Source organism: Oncorhynchus clarkii, chromosome 21 (genome assembly GCF_045791955.1).
Source record: "Oncorhynchus clarkii lewisi isolate Uvic-CL-2024 chromosome 21, UVic_Ocla_1.0, whole genome shotgun sequence".
Classification (NCBI taxonomy): domain Eukaryota; kingdom Metazoa; phylum Chordata; class Actinopteri; order Salmoniformes; family Salmonidae; genus Oncorhynchus; species Oncorhynchus clarkii.
Window position 1 is genome coordinate 20,801,438 of NC_092167.1, and position 18,828 is coordinate 20,820,265.

General features: G+C 41.7%; 1 protein-coding gene across 2 annotated transcripts in view; it reads left to right on the top strand.

The window, feature by feature from the left end:
* The first annotated feature begins 1,062 nt into the window (after positions 1-1,062).
* LOC139378733 (ras-related and estrogen-regulated growth inhibitor-like) overlaps positions 1,063-18,828 on the top strand; it is a 56,293-nt gene continuing 38,527 nt past the window's right edge. The window contains exons 1-2 of one of the 2 annotated variants that reach the window (XM_071121178.1): positions 1,063-1,406; positions 5,505-5,678. In XM_071121178.1, coding sequence (XP_070977279.1) covers positions 5,618-5,678 — 61 coding nt within the window. In that variant the 5' untranslated portion in view covers positions 1,063-1,406; positions 5,505-5,617. The remainder of the gene's footprint in view (positions 1,407-5,504; positions 5,679-18,828) is intronic. The other variant, XM_071121179.1, reaches the window with a different exon arrangement.

The window sequence follows — 18,828 nt, forward strand, 5'->3', positions numbered from 1 at the left end:
TTAACTTTCAATAAGGCACACCTGTTAATTGAAATGCATTCCAGGTGACTATCTCTTGAAGCTGGTTGAAAGAATGCCAAGAGTTAGCAAATAGTGTCTAATTTGAAGAATCTGAATTGTAAAATATATTTTGATTTGTTTAACACTTTTTTTGGTTACTACATGTTATTTTAATAGTTTTGATGTCTTCACTATTATTCTACAACGTAGAAAATAGTTAAAAAATAACAAAAAACCCTTGACTGAGTAGGTGTGTCAACTTTTGACTGGTACTGTATATGTTAAATGTTGGCTTCAGGAGCATTAGATAATTAGCTATGAATGTAAGACGTTTTAGTCAATTCTTTTTTGTTGTTGGGTGGGGGCATTTTGAGCACCTTCCCCTCCAAAGGTCTGTACATGGCCCTGCTCATATGGTTCCAGAGTTGTATCTGAATATAAAGCTGGAATTCTGACCAACAGGGTTTCTCTCTGTATCGCCAGTCTGGTGGACTTTGGAGAAAACGTTCCTCTCATCCAAACTAACTATTACTGTGTGTCAGGGAATGTAAAAAAAAAAGATATATTTTTCTCCCAAACTGCACAACAGATCTCAAATGGAATGAAAGCCACCTTACAAAGCCTGTATCAACTACTTAAGCAAAAAAAAATGTAAGCAATGGTAACTAAGGATTCTGATGATAAGAAAACAGGACAGGTCAACACTCATTTCCTCTCCGACCAATTTACAGCATGTGACATTTTAAATGTTCAAATACATCCAACCTCTGTAAGATCAACCTCGTCCAAATAGTGTGCACATAACCATATAGGCCTGCTGCAAAATTAGGCTACAGAGAGCGAGAGAGAGGCACTTGCACTTTCCCACAATATCAGTTTTAAATTAGTAATCAATCATTACTTTCAATACAATACCATGATAGATGAATTGATTATTCAAATGACATTGTAACATAATTACATATTTGTTCACCTTTGAGTGTAGCCCACGGTTTTATTTCATTTTACTGACGGTAGAGGGCCCTAGTGTCCTCCGCTTCCGTCTGCAACAGATGCAACGGTATGCAGCACGCCAATGTGCTATCAAAAGCTCAAGTTCAGCAGCGCCACTCCGTGTCTTGCAGCTGACCCTCGTTTGGAGATACCTTGACAGTGCTTGTGGTTGACCACCGTTCAGACTGCTTTGATCAGAGGACAAGTAGCGGTGTCCACCTTGCGCTCCTCTCTTCTGGAACCCTAGGTCCGAAGTTGTTGTATTCTCTTCGGAACGCTGGGCCCGAATCTGTTGGATTCGAGTCAAGATATCGCCTCACCTTGTTACAAGCTGTAGAAACATTGATTAACTTTTGTTCCTCCATCGCAACTGCTTTCAGAACAAGGATTGTTTTACATTGACCAATCGTTTGGTGAGTCAACCTTTTATTATGAGATGAAGATTTCTTGCTTCTGTATGGAATGACATTGGTGTCCAAAAGTAACCTAACTGAAGTCACCTGGTTGTTCATAGGGCTACAACTGTAAAAAACGACTTAGTTAGTCAGCGTAGTTTTATTTTATTTCACATGTATTTCTCATTATTTTTCTAAAGTTATTATGCAGTCTCCCTTTCTATTTCCACATACGCGTTGGTTCCACGTCAATAGCATGTCAATGTCAACTGTAGACTAATGATGTGACACATCTCCTACCTACCTGTTGCCAACAACTATGATATATTTTCTACGTTTTCATATTGAGCAGGAACAAATAATTAAAGCACACTCTGACACATGCGGCAGCCTAGTGGTTAGTATGTTGGGCTTGTAACCCACCGAAAGGTAGCTGGTTCGAATACCCGAGCCGACAAAGTGAAAATCTGTCGCTGTGCCCGTTGGGCAAGGCACTTGACCCTAAATTTGATCCAGGGGCGCCATACTACTATGGCTGACCCTGTTAAACACATTTCACTGCGCCGATCTGGTGTATGTGACATAAAACATCTATATACTAAAGAAAGGGCCATAGACATTTGAACAAATGCATCCCATTGTATTATCACATGCAAATATAACTGTATTTATATTATATCTGTAGGTCTATTAAAATGCTCAAGGAAAGACATTTCAGGAGCGCAACATTAAATGAAGCTATACATTGTTTTTTCATACTATAAAAACAAACAATGGAGAACTTTGTTTTGGTAAGGCAATACAGTTGTAGTAAGCCCAATAAGGTATTTATAGTCATAAAAAAAAATGGGTATATCATTAATTGAAACAACTACAAATGTTACATACTCTGGCTTTAATGTACAAGATGGTCTAATATGTCAGTTACCCCCATCGCCTGTGCAAGCCAAGCAGTGAGAATGATCACATTGCTGCTCATTTCGCATTCATGTCATCTAAGACTTGAGCTGGCTGTGTGGAGTGTTGTGTAACAGATCTGATCTTCTCAGAGCACACACACACACACACACACACACACTCTCAGAGCAGAGTTCAACACAGGTTTGGCGGGAGGACTGCCAAGAGGCAGCTACTGCTCAATGTGACAGAATGAAATAATGGCATTTTACATTGTGAGATCGTTCAATGTGTATCCCATGATGTGTCCTTCAGCTTACCATCTGGAAAAATTGGAATGTTATATTATTCAGGCAGGGTGCAGCCTACTGAAATACACACAATTAGCGTTTAACCTTTTCAACAACTTCAACAGAAATTGAACATCGAATTACATCTTTGCTAATGTCATTTGCCACATTGACTCTAAAAAACAGTGCGTTTATGAACAGTGCGTTTATGAACAGTGCACACATCAGACAGGTTTTTAGTGTCCCTTTGGAAAAGCTGTGGTTTTTGGAGGTCTTTCTTTAGCGTGTGGTGCACTATGCTAAAAGCACTCACTCAGGTCTCCACCCAGGGTTTGGAAGCATTCAGCCTGTAATCTTTCTACTGAAGTAACAACGACACACACCACATTCACTGCTGACTCAACGTTAAATGGCATGGGCACCGAGCTCTGGCTTTGGTGTGGAAAGAAAAATAAATGTGCTTATTTTGAATATTTAGACAAGGTCTCGAGTGTACAGCCCTCAGGTGAAATGCCAGCACATTTAATTTTCCTCACCCTCGCTTTTAACAGACTTTGATGGTATTTTCTTAAGCGATGGATCTTAAGGGAGTGTAAAACACAATTTTACAGAGAGGCAATGCACCTATCGCCCATATCTTCCCTCCACTCCCAGCTCTCTCTTCTCCGTATCGTTCTCTCACACACACCACCATACAGTATGCTCAGATCTCACTATCGCCCAAGGCTCTTTACGGCAGGATTCGTTATTCTTTTTAAACTCCAGATGTGTTCAATTTGTCACCAAGTCTCCCCCGGCCTCTTTTCCCACCTGACCACTTAGCAGCCACTTAACGCAATCCATCACAGGCCTTATTGAGGCTATTCATCTGGCCTCCCCTTTAGGAGACGTCATTGAATTTACAGATAGGATAGTGTGGGCCGTGGGGGAACCTGTGGTACACGAAGTTGAGCCAGTAAATGGCCAAGGGCCAGGGAAGTGACACTGACGTTAGCAGGGCGAGGGAGTTAAGTGATGGATTCCTCCTCCCCTTCTCCTCGGGTCTATTTGACCAAGGTGGGTGCTCAGAAGATGCTATCCTCACAGATGGGGAATGTTGTTTAAATGTTGTTGTTACGTTGCAATACGTGTGTCCCCAAACTGAGACAGACGTTGGCGCCAAACGGATAGACCGGGATGTTCCCGTCTAGAACCTTCAGCTTCCCTTGGCAGGAGAGAGAAAGTTGTGAGATAGATGATGCTCATTTCTCACACAGCTCCGGAGCGAGAGAGACAGGGCTTGGCACTGCAGCCCCTAGTGCAGCAGCATAGAGCTGTATAAACCCAGAGTGGTGGTGTGGCCTCAGACAGAGGTCTCCTGGCTCTCTGTTTATTGGGTCTGGATGGGGAAATGGAGGGATAGATGATGGGAGGGATGGAGAGGATGACCTCAGCGATGTTGACTGAGACACTCGTTTGCCACTCGAGCACCTTCGGCAGGCTAGGACAGGGCACAGATGGTGCACAATCATACCATATAAGGGCTCAATTTGAGAGGGAAGGCTAGGAGAGTGCTGCGTGACTGTACACAACAAGTCAGTGAGGGAGTGAGTGGTATTGAGGGATGGCTGTCGATGGCACCCGTGCCAGGATCTGAGAGAGATTGCGATTGGCTAATGGGAGGTGATTCACCGCACTTCTTGATCTCAGCCAACCTGGTGTCAAATAAACAATGGTTGTGTCTCAAATGGAACTGCATTCCATATATAGTGTACAGGGCCCATACACTGTAGTCAAAAGTGGCTCTCTATGTATGGAATAGGGTGCCATTTGCAAAGCAGACAATTTCACTCTGTATATATGGTGTACTGAGCAGCAACCATTTTCTAAATGAGTGGGGGGGAAAAACATAGTGCTAGAACATCATTGGGGCTGCCAGCCCAGGACTTAGACATACGTTTGCACTATGTGATAATTAAAAGTGTTTTATTTCTCTAGTGTGCATTCATTTCCTGTCATTCCCCGTCAAAAGGTGAAGCAATGCACTGTGTGTGATGTTTTAGAGTTTATTTCTGTCCGTTTTCTTCAGCGCCAGCAGCAACACAGCTCGGCTGGTTTCTAGCTAAACAGATTATAGTGCAGAATTGACTGCTATTTAGAGCACGGAACCATTTGCTTTATTTCTGAATGAATAATTCAGAAGACTGCCCTCCCACATATGCTCTCCCTCCCACACCAGCTCAGATACTAATGCAGCTGCTAACAGCCTTTCATGCAAAAAAAAAAAGAGTATGTGACTCATATCAGTGGTGATGCTGTTGCCCGCGGTAACGCTTCTGCAGATGGGCCTTATCCATCACTTCAGTAGGTGTGAGCATGTCTGTGTGTGTCAGGGCTAAGCCATTGATAAACAGAAGCCACAGTACCCTGACATATCCACAGCTTCTCGGAGAGATTCACTTTGCCTCACCCTCCCCAGTGATATGGAGCTCCTTCATATAATAAAAGACTATCAGAATGAGGATAACCAGAAATACCTGCAGCCACCTGTTCCCTTGAGCCAAAATGGCTTCCAGCACATTGAGGGTATTTTAATTAGCACACCATTGACAGCCATTTCACAGCCTCAAAATAAATTGCACCTGGGTTGTCAATACAAAGAAAACTATAGAGAACACAACACTTTCACATATTATATATATTTCTTTAATGCATTAGACATAAAATATTTTTCTCAGATCCAGTCCTCATCCCACATAAACCAGACGACCTCGAATCGCGTGCCTTTTCCATTTTTACGACTCACTGCCTTGGAAATTGTACATCAAAGGCTTCTCGCCTGTCATTTCACATTGCTTCAGATCCCAGCAGGAAATACATCTAAGTTCATATGTGACAAGCTGTTTCATATTAAAGCCTTAATCCCGTATTTGATGGTTTGCTTTCCCAGACATCCCAGCTCCCGTGTCTGGAACTGAGGATGGGTGGCTGAACCCGGAACCCGCTGTGTGATCTATCGGCTCTGTGGTTGGTCCGTTCTGGTTCCGGTCGCTATCTGCTGCCATGGCAAAGAGTCCCGAGATGAAGCTGGCCGTTTTCGGTAGAGCAGGAGTGGGTAAATCAGGTAGGAGGACCACTGACTGACTGTCTGTCTGTCTTTCCATGTTTGTGTCTTTCCATGTTTGTGTCTTTCCATGTTTGTGTCTTTCCATGTTTGTGTCTTTCCATGTTTGTTAATCTATTGGAGTGAGTCAGTGAGATATATCGCGTGTGGGCTTATTTTTGTTAGAAGAGCAGTATTTGTTTTAGTTCCCACGTTTCAGTGACGATTACACAATAAACGATCTACTAAATCAACCGCTGATTGTTGTTCTGGTCTGAAGTGCCTTACTTTACCCAAGCCAATTCAACACATTCTGAATCAGTTCAACACAAACTGGCAAAACTCTCCTGTATATCCTAATGCACATGTCAAACAGGGGTCACCATATTTAGTATGCTGTTTATTATGATATCTGCAGTAGCTAACAAGATAATGAAGAGCATATGTCTCTTGCACGGCACAATTGAAGACAGATTGCTCTCGATGGTGTTGGAAGATATTTATTTGAAAGTTATCCATGTTTAAGAAGGCCATTATGTAACACTGATGTCTGTGAAGGTCAAATAAGGGACTGTTTTGGAAACTGCGCAAAGATGCCAAATGATTCCATGAAAACCCGTATAGAACCGTAAGTACTGTACAGCAGGTTGTTTTGCAATGAACATGTATTATTAACCACTAATAGGTCATGTGGAATAAGGATTACCGCTTCTATAAAAGGGAAGTATGTTTTACAGCCCAGCCCTGTATATTGCAAGACTTCACACACATTATCCTCCTGTGACAGCCAAACTCAACTGGCGGACCGCGGTCCGGTTCCAGACCCAGTTAAGGGTCAATACGGACCGAAACATCATGTAGTTCTATAAAAGTCAATTATTCTTTAGATGGCTTTAAAAAACAAAACGTAATACTTCCCACAACCAATGTGCCTAATATGCAGTGAGTCCGTAGCCCTTGTGAAAAGTGCCAATGTTACGACAATAGTCATATCGATCCGATGTATCTCCTAAACACTGGGGTGAAAACAAACAAGATTAACCAACTCAAATCCCAATATGAGAGGTCCACCAAAGTCCATGTCGATTCCCTGACAGCCCAACAACATGCAATGGAGTATTCACTGAGGATAGCCTGGGTTTTGGGAAAACACGAAAAAAACATTTTCTGATGCTAAGATGGTAAAATAATAATGTGTGAAGTTGCTGACACCTTGCTTGAAGGTAACAAAATAATTAGCTTAGGGAAAGATCAGATCCCACTGTCAGATTCCATAGCAATGAGAACTGAAATATTAGCTGAAGATTTGACTTCACAACTTGATGAGGCTATTCAGAATGCACCATGCATTTCATTGGCTGTGGATGAATCAACAGATAACATTGATAATGCCCAGCTTCTGGTGTTTGTCAGATTGTATAATGAAGCAAAGAAGGAATTCTGTGGAGCTGTTGGGCTTAACAAATCTAGAAGCACCCGCGCGGGGAGAGGATACCCATGAGACCTTCAAAGGGATGCTGACAAAAAGGGGGAAAGATCTGAAGTCCGTGGTCTCCATCACAACAGATGGCGCTCCAGCCTTGATAGGAAAAGAGAGGGGTGGCTGGTTGCACGTTTTGAAAGAGGACCACCCTAAACCTGACGACATACCATTGCATCACCCATCAATCTGTCCTGTGTGCCAGTCTGGGAAAAGAGTATTCTAAGGTCATGACAACGATTATGAACTTTTTGAGAGCAACATCATCCCTATAACACCGCCTGCTACGAGGCTTTCTGACAGAGACCAATGCCATTTTTATTACTTACTATTGCACAATATCATATTGCTCAGCAAAGGCAGGGTTTTGGAATGCTTTTGGGCCATTCGGGAGGAAATGCAAGCTTTCTTATTAGAGCAAAAGAGTGAGAAGGCAACTCGATTGTCTGAGGTTTTGGAAGATGAGAAAACGGTGACGGGGACTGCTGACCAGTTGCATTTTTGACAGACATTACATCACACCTTAACAATGTTACGCTGCAGGGACGGGACAACAGTGTATGATATAACAGCTCTCCGGGCTTTCCAGAGGAAATTTGAGCTTTTCCAGAATGATCTCCAGGGAGAACTTCATCAATCTTCTGGTGCAAATGCAGGGAAACTAAGATGTTCCCAACCATGTTGATTTCATCCAGAAGCTAATGGATAACTTCAAGGCTTGCTTTGATGACTTCACTGTTGGAAGAGAGCTACTGCTGCTCATCCAGAACCCCAAAATGGAGTTGATTGAGCTGCAAGAAAATGTGGCTTTGAAGGAGCAGGCTTGTGATTGGGACCCTGTCACTTTCTGGGGAAAGACAGTGCCTGCAGTTGATGTTCTTGTTCTCAAAAAAACTGGTACTACACATCCTGACCATGTTTGGCTCCACATACAGCTGTAAATCAGTCTTCTCCACAATGACCTTTCTTAAAAAAAACAAATACCTCACCAGTGAACACCTGTACCAGTGTCTCAGAGTTGTTCTCACATAATTTGTGCCAAAGTTCAAAGCACTGGCAGGAGACAGTACAATTTCTCTCATTGATACAAGGGCAAGGCCCAGAGTGGCTTATACATGAATATTGCCCAAAGTGACTTTCTGAGCATTCAGATTATTTTTGTTCAACTCTCCTTTGTTCTCCAGAAAACATGCCATCACTAACAGAGTCTGCTGCCTACATACAGACTTGAAATCATTGGCCACTCTAACAAATAAATAACTAGTCACTTTATTAATGCCACTTTAATAATGATGTTTTCATATCTTGCATTACGCATCCCATATGTATATACTGTATTTTATACCATCTTGCCTATGCCGCTCGGTCATTGCTCATCCGTATATTTATATGTACATATTCTTATTCCATAGAGAAGTACAAGCATTTCACTACACTTGAATTTCTCTTTTAATGAGTCGGACGAGAGGGATTTACTCCAGACACCCGAACAGGCCCTCTTCCCCATCATTCGCAGGAGAAAAAGACGGAAGAGGTATCTCGGGAAGAGATTAGAGTGCCTTGTGAGGATCTGCCGACGAGTGCCTAATCTGCCTTTGTACATTGCCATCTGTACTATTGGCCAATCGCTGGATAATAAATTGGACGAACTAAAAGCACATGTATATCCTACCAACAGGACTTTAACTGTAATCTTATGTTTCACTAAGTCGTAGCTGAAGGGCGACATAAATAACATACAGCTGGCGGGTTATACACTCCATCGGCAGGATAGAACAGTAGCCTCTAGTAAGACCAGGGGTGGCGGTCTATGTATATTTGTAAACAGCTGGTGCACGATATCTAAGGAAGTCAAGGTTTTGCTCGCCTGAGGTATCTCATGATAAGCTGTAGACTACACTATTTACTTAGAGTTTTTATCTGTATTTTTCATAGCTGTCTACATACCAACACAGACCAATGCTGGCACTAATACTGCACTCAATAAGCTGTATAAGGCCATAAGCAAACAGGAAAACGCTCATCCAGAGGCAGCGCTCCTAGTAGCCAGGGACTTTAATGCAGGGATACTTAAATCTGTTTTACCTCATTTCTACCAGCATGTTAAATGTGCAAGCAGAGGAGGCAAAAAATTATAGTCCACATTTACTCCACACACAGAGACGTCTACGAAGCCAGCCCTCCATTTGGCAAATCTGACCCTAATTCTATCCTCTGATTCCTGCTTACAAGCAAAAATTAAAACAGGAAGCACCAGTGACTAGATAAATAAAAAAGTGGTCAGATGAAGCAGATGCTAAGCTACAGGACTGTTTTGCTAGCACAGACTGGAATATGTTCCTGGATTACTCCGATGGCATTGAGGAATACACCACATCAGTCACTGGATTTATCAATAAGTGAATCAATGACGTCGTCCCCACAGTGACTGTACTTGCATACCCCAACCAGAAGCCATGGATTACAGGCAACATCCGCACTGAGCTAAGGGGTAGAGCTGCCACTTTCAAGGAGCGGGACTCCGACTCTTTTCTCTGTATACATCAATGATGTTGCTCTTGCTGCTGGTGACTCTCCGATCCACCTCTACGCAGACGACACCGTTCTGTATACTTCTGGCCCTTCTTTGGACACTGTTAACTAACCTCCAGACGAGCTTCAATGCCATACAACTCTCCTTCCGTGGCCTCCAACTGCTCTTAAATGCAAGTAAAACTAAATGCATGATCTTCAACCGCTCGCTGCCCGCCCGCATGCCCAGCATCACTACTCAGGACGGTTCTGACTTCGGCGATGTCATTCACAAAATAGCCTCCAACACTCTACTCAACAAATTGGATGCAGTCTCTCACAGTGCCATCCGTTTTGTCACCAAAGCCCCATATACTACCCACCATTGCGACCTGTATGCTCTCGTTGGCTGGCCCTTGCTTCATATTCGTCGCCAAACCCACTGGCTCCAGGTCATCTAAGCCTTTGCTAGGTAAAGCACCACCTTATCTCAGCTCACTGGTCACCATAGCAGCACCCACCCGTAGCACGCGCTCCAGCAGGTATATTTCACTGGTCACCCCCAAAGCCAATTCCTCCTTCGGCCACCTTTCCTTCCAGTTCTCTGCTGCCAATGACTGGAACGAACTGCAAAAATCACTGAAGCTGGAGACTCCTATCTCCCTCACTAGCTTTAAGCACCAGCTGTGAGAGCAGCTCATAATCACTGCACCTGTACATAGCCCATCTATAATTAGCCCGTCCAACTACCTTAACAGTATGGGGATATCTATTTTATCTATTTTGCTCATTTGCACCCTAGTATCTCTACTTGTACACTCATCTTCTGCACATCCAGTGTGTAATTGCTATATTGTAATTATTTTGCCACTATGGCCTATTTATTGCCTTGCCTTGGCCAGGTCGCAGTTGTAAATGAGAACTTGTCCTCAACTAGCCTGCCTGGTTAAAAAAAAAGTAATATTAAATAACCCGGAAGCTTATAAGAAATCCCGCTATGCCCTCCGACGAACCATCAAACAGGCAAAGCGTCAATACAGGACTAAGATAGAATTGTACTATACCAGCTCTGACACTCGTCTGATGTGGCAGGGCTTGCAAACTATTACAGATTACAAAGGGAAGCACAGCCGAGAGCTGCCCAGTGACACGAGCCTACCAGACGAGCTAAATTACTTCTATGCTCGCTTCGAGGCAAGTAACACTGAAACATGCATGAGAGCATCAGCTGAAGACTGTGTGATCATGCAGTCATTGGGGCCATATGCCCAGTACATCACTGGGGCCAAGCTACCTGCCATCCAGGACCTCTATACCAGGCGGTGTCAAAGGAAGGCAAAAAAATTGTCAGACTCCAGCCACCCTAGTCATAGACTGTTCTCTTTGCTACCGCACGGCAAGCGGTGCCGGAGCGCCTAGTCTAGGTCCAAGAGGCTTCTAAACAGCTTCTACCCCCAAGCCATAAAATTCCTGAACATCAAATCAAATGGCTACCTAGACTATATGCATCCCCCCCTTTTTTACGCTGCTGCTACTCTCTTATCTATGCATAAGTCACTTTAATAACTCTACCCATGTATATATTACCTTGAGTAACCTGTGCCCCCGCACATTGACTCTGTACCGGTACCACCTGTATATAGCCTCGCTATTGTTATGTTACTGCTGCTCTTTAATTATTTGTTTATTTTATTTTCTTAATGCATTGTTAGTTAAGGGCTTGTAAGTAAGAATTTCACTTCTGATCATGTTGTATGACTTTCACAGAAACAAATATTCAAAACCACATGACTTTCAACACATTACTCCTAATGAATGAGAGAGAAGTGCTACTCTCCAGCACAGACTGTACTGATAAAAGTCTGAGGAAAAGGAGTGAGGAGACGTTTAGGCTAGCAGCTTTGGGATGTATCAGGCGCCAGTTTGTGAAACAATTTCCCTTGACTCCATCTACACTTGAAAGAAAATGGAGGTACGATCAAGTGTCATGTATTACATAAATAAAGCGAATTGGATGGAAAATGGTGAAAAATGCACAAAATTTTCTTGACTCAAACCAAAGATAATTTAAAAAAAATCACAAGTCCTATCACAGTTTACTTACTTACTAATGATGACTCATTTTTAAAATCATTTGAGCAACAAAAAAAATCAATTTTATTTGGAATGTTAAGCCAAAAATTCAACTGGCCTATTCATATAATTAATATGAGTTTGGGGGCTAAAATGATTAAATATTAAAGCTTTAAAGCTCTCACTAAAAGTTCCACTCAGACATGAGTTATATTCAAAACCAAAATGGTTCTCAGGTAGATTATTAACAAAGGCTCTTCCTTTGTTAAAAAATTGCCTTTTTATACAGATTACAACTTCTCATTTCCCGACTAATTGAAAATAAAATGTTGTTTAAAGTATTGCCCTTTTCTTAAACAGGCTGGTTACAATTTCAGTTTTATCCTCCAGAAAAGATAACAAAAATGTTGACAGCTGCGCCATACAGGTTACAAAATAAATGAAGAGATTTTTGATGTACCAATTCCATGGCATATGGTTTATGAACTGGTACAAAACCACACTTGACTCGACACTTAGTTTTTCAATTTAAAGTATTATATATATAATTATTGCCACCAACAGAATGCTATATATAATAATATATATATATATATATGAGGCATACAACAATCTCAGCTCTGCAGATTTTGCTGCGAAGAGACAGCATCAATAGGTTATTTATTCTGGTATTGCCCCTACAGTATGTAGCTTGTTTCTGGTCACAGGTTCAGGAATGGTAAATAAATCACAGTATGCACTTAAAATTAACCTTACAAATAGCAGTGATCGGCAATTTGGAAAGCCATAGTCAGTCAATAAATAATATAATAATCTTAAGGTTTATCTTTAGCTCACAATCTGTGGATACTATACGATTTAGAAAGGAACAAAATTATATAAAACATCCCAGCACAATTGTAAAATATATGGCACATGGAAACCAAATTAGGGTGGTCTATGGTGGTAGGTGGGATGGTCTGAGAGTGGCTGAGGGTTGGGAATAAATAGCTTATGTTGGTAAAGTATTATTGTTATGTGACTGCTTTATATAAAAGTACCATGTATGTAAAATGTACAGTTAAGTCGGAAGTTTACATACACTTATGTTGGAGTCATTATTAAAACTCCTTTTTCAACCACTCCACAAATTTCTTGTTAACAAACTATACTTTTGGCAAGTCGGTTAAGGCACCTACTATGTGCATGAAACAAGTAATTTATCTAACAATTGTTTACAGACAGATTTCAATTATAATTCACTATCACAAGTCCAGTGGGTCAGAAGTTTACATACAAAGTTGACTGTGCCTTTAAACAGCTTGGAAAATTCTAGAAAATTATGTCATGACTTTAGAAGCTTCTGACAGGCTAATTGACATTGAGTCAATTGGAGGTGTACCTGTGGATATATTTCAAGGCTTACCTTCAAACTCAGTGCTTCTTTGCTTGACATCATAGGAAAATCAAAAGAAATCAGCCAAGACCTCAGAAAAACAATTGTAGACCTCCACATGTCTGGTTCATCCTTGGGAGCAATTTCCAAATGCCTGAAGGTACCACGTTCATCTGTACAAACAATAGTACGCAAGTATAAACACCATGGGATCATGCAGCCGTCATACTGCACAGGAAGGTGATGCGTTCTATCTCCTAGAGATGATCACAGAACAACAGCAAAGGACCTTGTGAAGATGCTGGAGGAAACCGGTACAAAAGTATCTATATCCACTGCAAAACGAGTCCTACATTGACAAAACCTGAAAGGCCGCTCAGTAGGGGATAAGCCACTGCTCCAAAACCGCCATAAAAAACCCAGACTATGGTTTGCAACTGCACATGGGGACAAAGATCGTACTTTTTTTTGTCCTCTGGTCTGATGAAACAAAAATAGACTGTTTGGCAATAATGACCATTATGTTTGGAGGAGAAAGGGGGAGGCTTGCAAGCCGAAGAACACCATCCCAACCATGAAGCATGGGTGTGGCAGCATCATGTTGTGGGAGTTCTTTGCTGCAGGAGGGACTGGTGCACTTCACAAAATAGATGGCATCACGAGGGAGGAGAATTATGTGGATGTATTGAAGCAACATCTCAAGACATCAGTCAGGAAGTTAAAGCTTGGTCGCAACTGGGTCTTCCAAATGGACAATGACCCCAAGCATACTTCCAAAGTTGTGGCAAAATGGCTTAAGGACAACAAAGTCAAGGTATTGGTGTGGCCATCACAAAGCTCTGACCTCCAATCCTATAGGAAATTTGTTGACAGAACTGAAAAAGCGTGTGCGAGCAAGGAGGCCTATAAACCTGACTCAGTTACACCAGCTCTGTCAGGAGGAATGGGCCAAAATTCACCCAACTTATTGTGGGAAGCTTGTGGAAGGCTACCTGAAACGTTTGACCCAAGTTAAACAATTTAAAGGCAATGCTACCAAATACTAATTGAGTGTATGTAAACTTCTGACCCACTGGGAATGTGATGAAAGAAATAAAAGCTGAAATAAATCATTCTCTCTACTATTATTCTGACATTTCACATTCTTAAAATAAAGTGGTGATCCTAACTGACCTAGAACAGGGAATATTTACTAGGATTAAATGTCAGGAATTGTGAAAAACTGAGTTTAAATGCATTTGGCTACGGTATATGTTAACTTCTGACTTACACGATATGTATATGTAGCAAAAAAAGCTACAATAAAAATATATGTCCTTCAAAGAGGGTTAATAATAAAAAGTAAAATAACTTGAAAGAAGAGGTCCAACGTATCAGTATGGTTCCCAAAGGTTCAGCCTTTGCAAATCTGAGACTGACATCTTTGACCAAAGAGAGCGAATGGCAGCTGAAAATTGACAGCCGCCTCCAACGTCAATTACAAGAGAAAGTTACCACTGAGTGAAATGAGTATGACGAAACATTAGCACTTGGCTAAAGCTAAGTGCTTTTTCTAATTTTCTGAACAATTCTGCAGAATCCGATGTCAATTATGCCCAGCTATAAACCCAACTTAGCAAGTAGAGGAAGATATACTGTGCATGTTGTGTTTTTCAACCATATAGGCTTACTTACATTCAGCAAGACCGGGGTTATCAGTGGATGAGGAGAGAGTTTGAGTCAGAGAGAAGGTGGGTGTGATTGCTTTCTGAGAATTTATCGGTAGCCTGGTTAACCGGACAGAACCACTGTAGTGCTTCCCGGAAGCTAAGACCCGGAGATTCATTGCAAATTGACACTTGCATTAAGGATTTTAGGGTTTGAGTAGAAACTGCAGTAGCCCATTACTCTTCTGACAACCCACACTGACCCACACACATGCATGCACGGACGCACTTGTAGGCTCTGCCATAATTTATGTGCTCTCTGTCACTTGGAGCTGCATGGCAAATGGTGCAGGAACACAAGGAAAACACAAAAGGACAATGCCCAAGGACAAGTAAGCCATTCCCCCTCTGAGTGGCCAAAATGTATCTCTCCTTTACAGTAGCCAGAGGATTGACTATTGAATGTGTGATGATACCTGATATGGATACTATAGTATTATTCTATCTGTATCTTGTCCCCTAAAGAGGACTCTGAAGCTATCTATATGTATGTATGATCTCTGTGGTTACTTGCATCTGTACATGGTGAACTTTAAATGACTCTATGCAAAGGGATTTTATTATCCTCTCAAATGATTTACATTGGTCTTATCCCTCATACAAGCCTTTAATAAATGCTGTGACACCATTTGGAGATTGAGCCTGGTAGTCAGGTTACTGTAAACTTGGTATTGTTTCATTGGTGGTTGTTTTTTTCATTAAATTTTTTTATAATTTAACCCTTTATTTAACTAGGCAAGTCGGTTAGGAACAAATTCTTATTTACAATGACGGCCCACACCGGCCAAACCCGGACGACGTCGGGCCAATTGTTCACCGCCCTATGGGACTCCAAATCACGGCTGGTTGCGATACAGCCTGTTGTGATACATCCTGGATTCTAACCTGTAGTGTCTACTGACGCCTCAAGCACTGAGATGCAGTGCCTTAGACCGCTGCGCCACTTCAGATGTTATAAATTGAATGAAATGCATTTTGTCCTCTCTTATCCTTGTATCCAGTCCATGGAGGAAGGTTGTATGATCAATTCTCATTTCCTAGGCATCTCTTTGTTCATGCTTTGTCTTGTAAGTTAACCTTAGGCTCTATATGCCAAGAATGATTTTGTTAATGTCAGCATTGCCTTGTAACTTAAGTTTTATGCCTTGCATTCATTTCATTCATTTTACAAAGTAATTAAATACACTTGTATTTAGAATTCAATTGAAGTATTTCTTGATTGCCTAGTACTGTAACTTAACTATAGTCTCTTCCATATCGCAAAATAATATTTATGAAGTCAGATAAACATTTTAATAGGTTCATTGCTTAGTCTTACTATGAGTCGCATGTGAGGTACACTACACACTTGCACACTTGAAAGGGGATGATTCTTTTTGTGGTCTCTTCAATAAGTTGTTCCTAACAGATTCTCGATGGAGTGGCATAATATCGGGTTACTCAGACCTCTTTCAGAGCTCACAAATGTGGCTGTTGTTTATGACGATGATAGTCAGGATAACATGCACAGTTACACACATCCCACAGACTATATGGATGTAGGAGAATAGCATGTGAAGACGTAGGCCCATTCTTTTCTTCCTATACATAAAAGGTATTTTATTAGTTATTGCAGTATGAGTTGGCACAAAAACATTCTGGCTTCAGTCCAAACCTGTCCCCCCCCCCCCCCTTCCCCAAAAGGAATCTCTTTACATTTGAGTACACAGTACATCTTCTGCCTGTGTCTCCAATAGATTTTCAGACAGTCAGCATCACCTCCCTTTCCTTCTTGGTCTCCTGGAGACCGGATGATATTAATGGGCTCTATTTCTGTAAGGGAATGGGAGTGTGACTGCATGCAAACGTTACACATGCACAATCACTGGGTTGTTGGCCAGCAGAAAACATTTACCATCGTAATCAGAAGATTGGTTGGTTCAGGGAAAGGGACGTTTCTTGGCTTGAGGAGGACGGCGTGTGTACATGTTTGGGAGACTTGGTTGGTTAAAAAAAAATCTTACACACAGACACCCGGGTTTAATAAAGATGCAGAGTATTGTCTAACCCTGATTGGTTTGTTCAGGGAATGGCAAGGGACATGTCTTGGCTTGAGAACAATGTGTTTGTGAGACTTGGTTTTGATTGGTTGGAGAGATGTCTTGATCTCCTTAAACACACATAGACCCAGGTCTAATAAAGCAACAGAGTATATTGACAGACTGTGTGGATAGTCTGTTCCAGCACTTCTCAGGCTTTGGTTTATTGACTCACTGTAGAGATGCTGGAGTCTGGAGATGCTATTTGTCAAACACACACACACACACACACACACACACACACACACTGGCATGCACACAAACTGACACACACACACGCTTGTGAGATGTCAGCGTGGCTCCGGCAGTGTGGTGTTTTTATTTGGGAGTCCAAATAAAGTGGAAACAAGGTTTATTGAGTGTGAAATGTGGCCCCATAAATGGGCCAGTCTGCTAGATCCCTGAACATCCTGCCTCTCTCCCTCCGCTCCCTCCATCCCTGCCTGACGGAGAAGAAAAGATAACAATAATAAAGTCTCCTGCCCGCTGCTCTCCTCTTCTCCTCTCAGCCTAGAAACACTGCTGTTTATGGTTTCCAACCCAACGCCTCAAAAAGACCATGAATCAGCTTAATGTAAGTGTCTTGTTAAAGAGATATGTAAACAGTATTTCACGCCGAAAGGGCAAGGATGAGGAGTTGGGCCTTTGGAAAACAAAGAAACTGGCAGGTATTGCTGCACCGAAGATGAACATCCGCTACATTTCAGGTGGTTATATTATAGACCACACAGTCAGTGTGTGTTATTTTGTTGTAGTCTTATTTTTTTTTAGGACATTCTGGGAACAGGACCCCCCCCCCCCCCCACAGGTCTTTGTTTTTATGACATGCCCTTCTAATACAAGTGCATGCACACGCATTAAAACCCAACGCTCTTTGGAGGATACACCAGATAGAATGGCCACATGGTCTACAGACAGTTACTCTGATAGAAACATGCTAGCGCTGCTCAGTTAACTGAGAACAAGCAAATGGCTGTCATCAGGGAAGGCAAAAACCACCAAACAGAAGAAGACTAACTCTTCAAAATGATTATTACACAAGTAGCTTCCCGAGACGGCATTTTTTTTCTCAACTTCTTCTTTCATAACAACCTGAACAACCAACGCCAATTAACAGATAGCAGAAGCTCTAATCCGGATTCAATTTGAGGCAGCTAATATGTGCATATTAGTGTTTCTCAATGCCTGTATTTAACTATTAAAGGACACAGATAACCTCATCGATTGACAGTCATTTGTGAATTCAGTTAGTGTAGAATTGTTTCTGAACAGGATAAAAGAGAATGGCGACGCACTGATCCATCTCAAGTCATTTGTGATGTACTACTTGAAGGGTAAATCCTAACTTCTGCTTAAGTCATGCATTGATGTCAAATGGGGCATCTAAGTGAAAATTTAACTTCAGTGAAAGTTACGATTCACCTCCATTGCTAGTGCTGTTACGGTGACCATCTTACCGCCACACTGGCAGTTACGAGTCATGAACGCAGTCAAATTCCACATGACCGTTTCGTCACGGTAACTAGGCTTCTCCAAGCTCTGATGCTGCTGCTCCCATGAGCTCACGTTGCACAACATTTCTATAGGCTATGTAATTGTGTGAGAAAATAGTTTTGATGTGCTCTATTAAAAAAGAGGCTAAGCCTGCTATATTTCTCAACTTTCCTAATATTAAGCAAATTTCATATATGACATGTATTTTCTCCTGCCCCTGTTCTGAAACAGGTGCATGATAATGGTCCATTCTAAATCAAAACTCATTTCACACATATTATTTAGTATATGTAAAGACCAGATTCAATTAAGAATAGTCTGATGGGTGACATCAGCCTATCACTTGTGAATGATGTATTATGATATCACTTGTGAATTTTTGCCCAGCGTGTGCAGTAAGGCAAGAAACAGCGCATGCCTTATTTTTGTGCTACTTTTTCAAATCATAGTCACA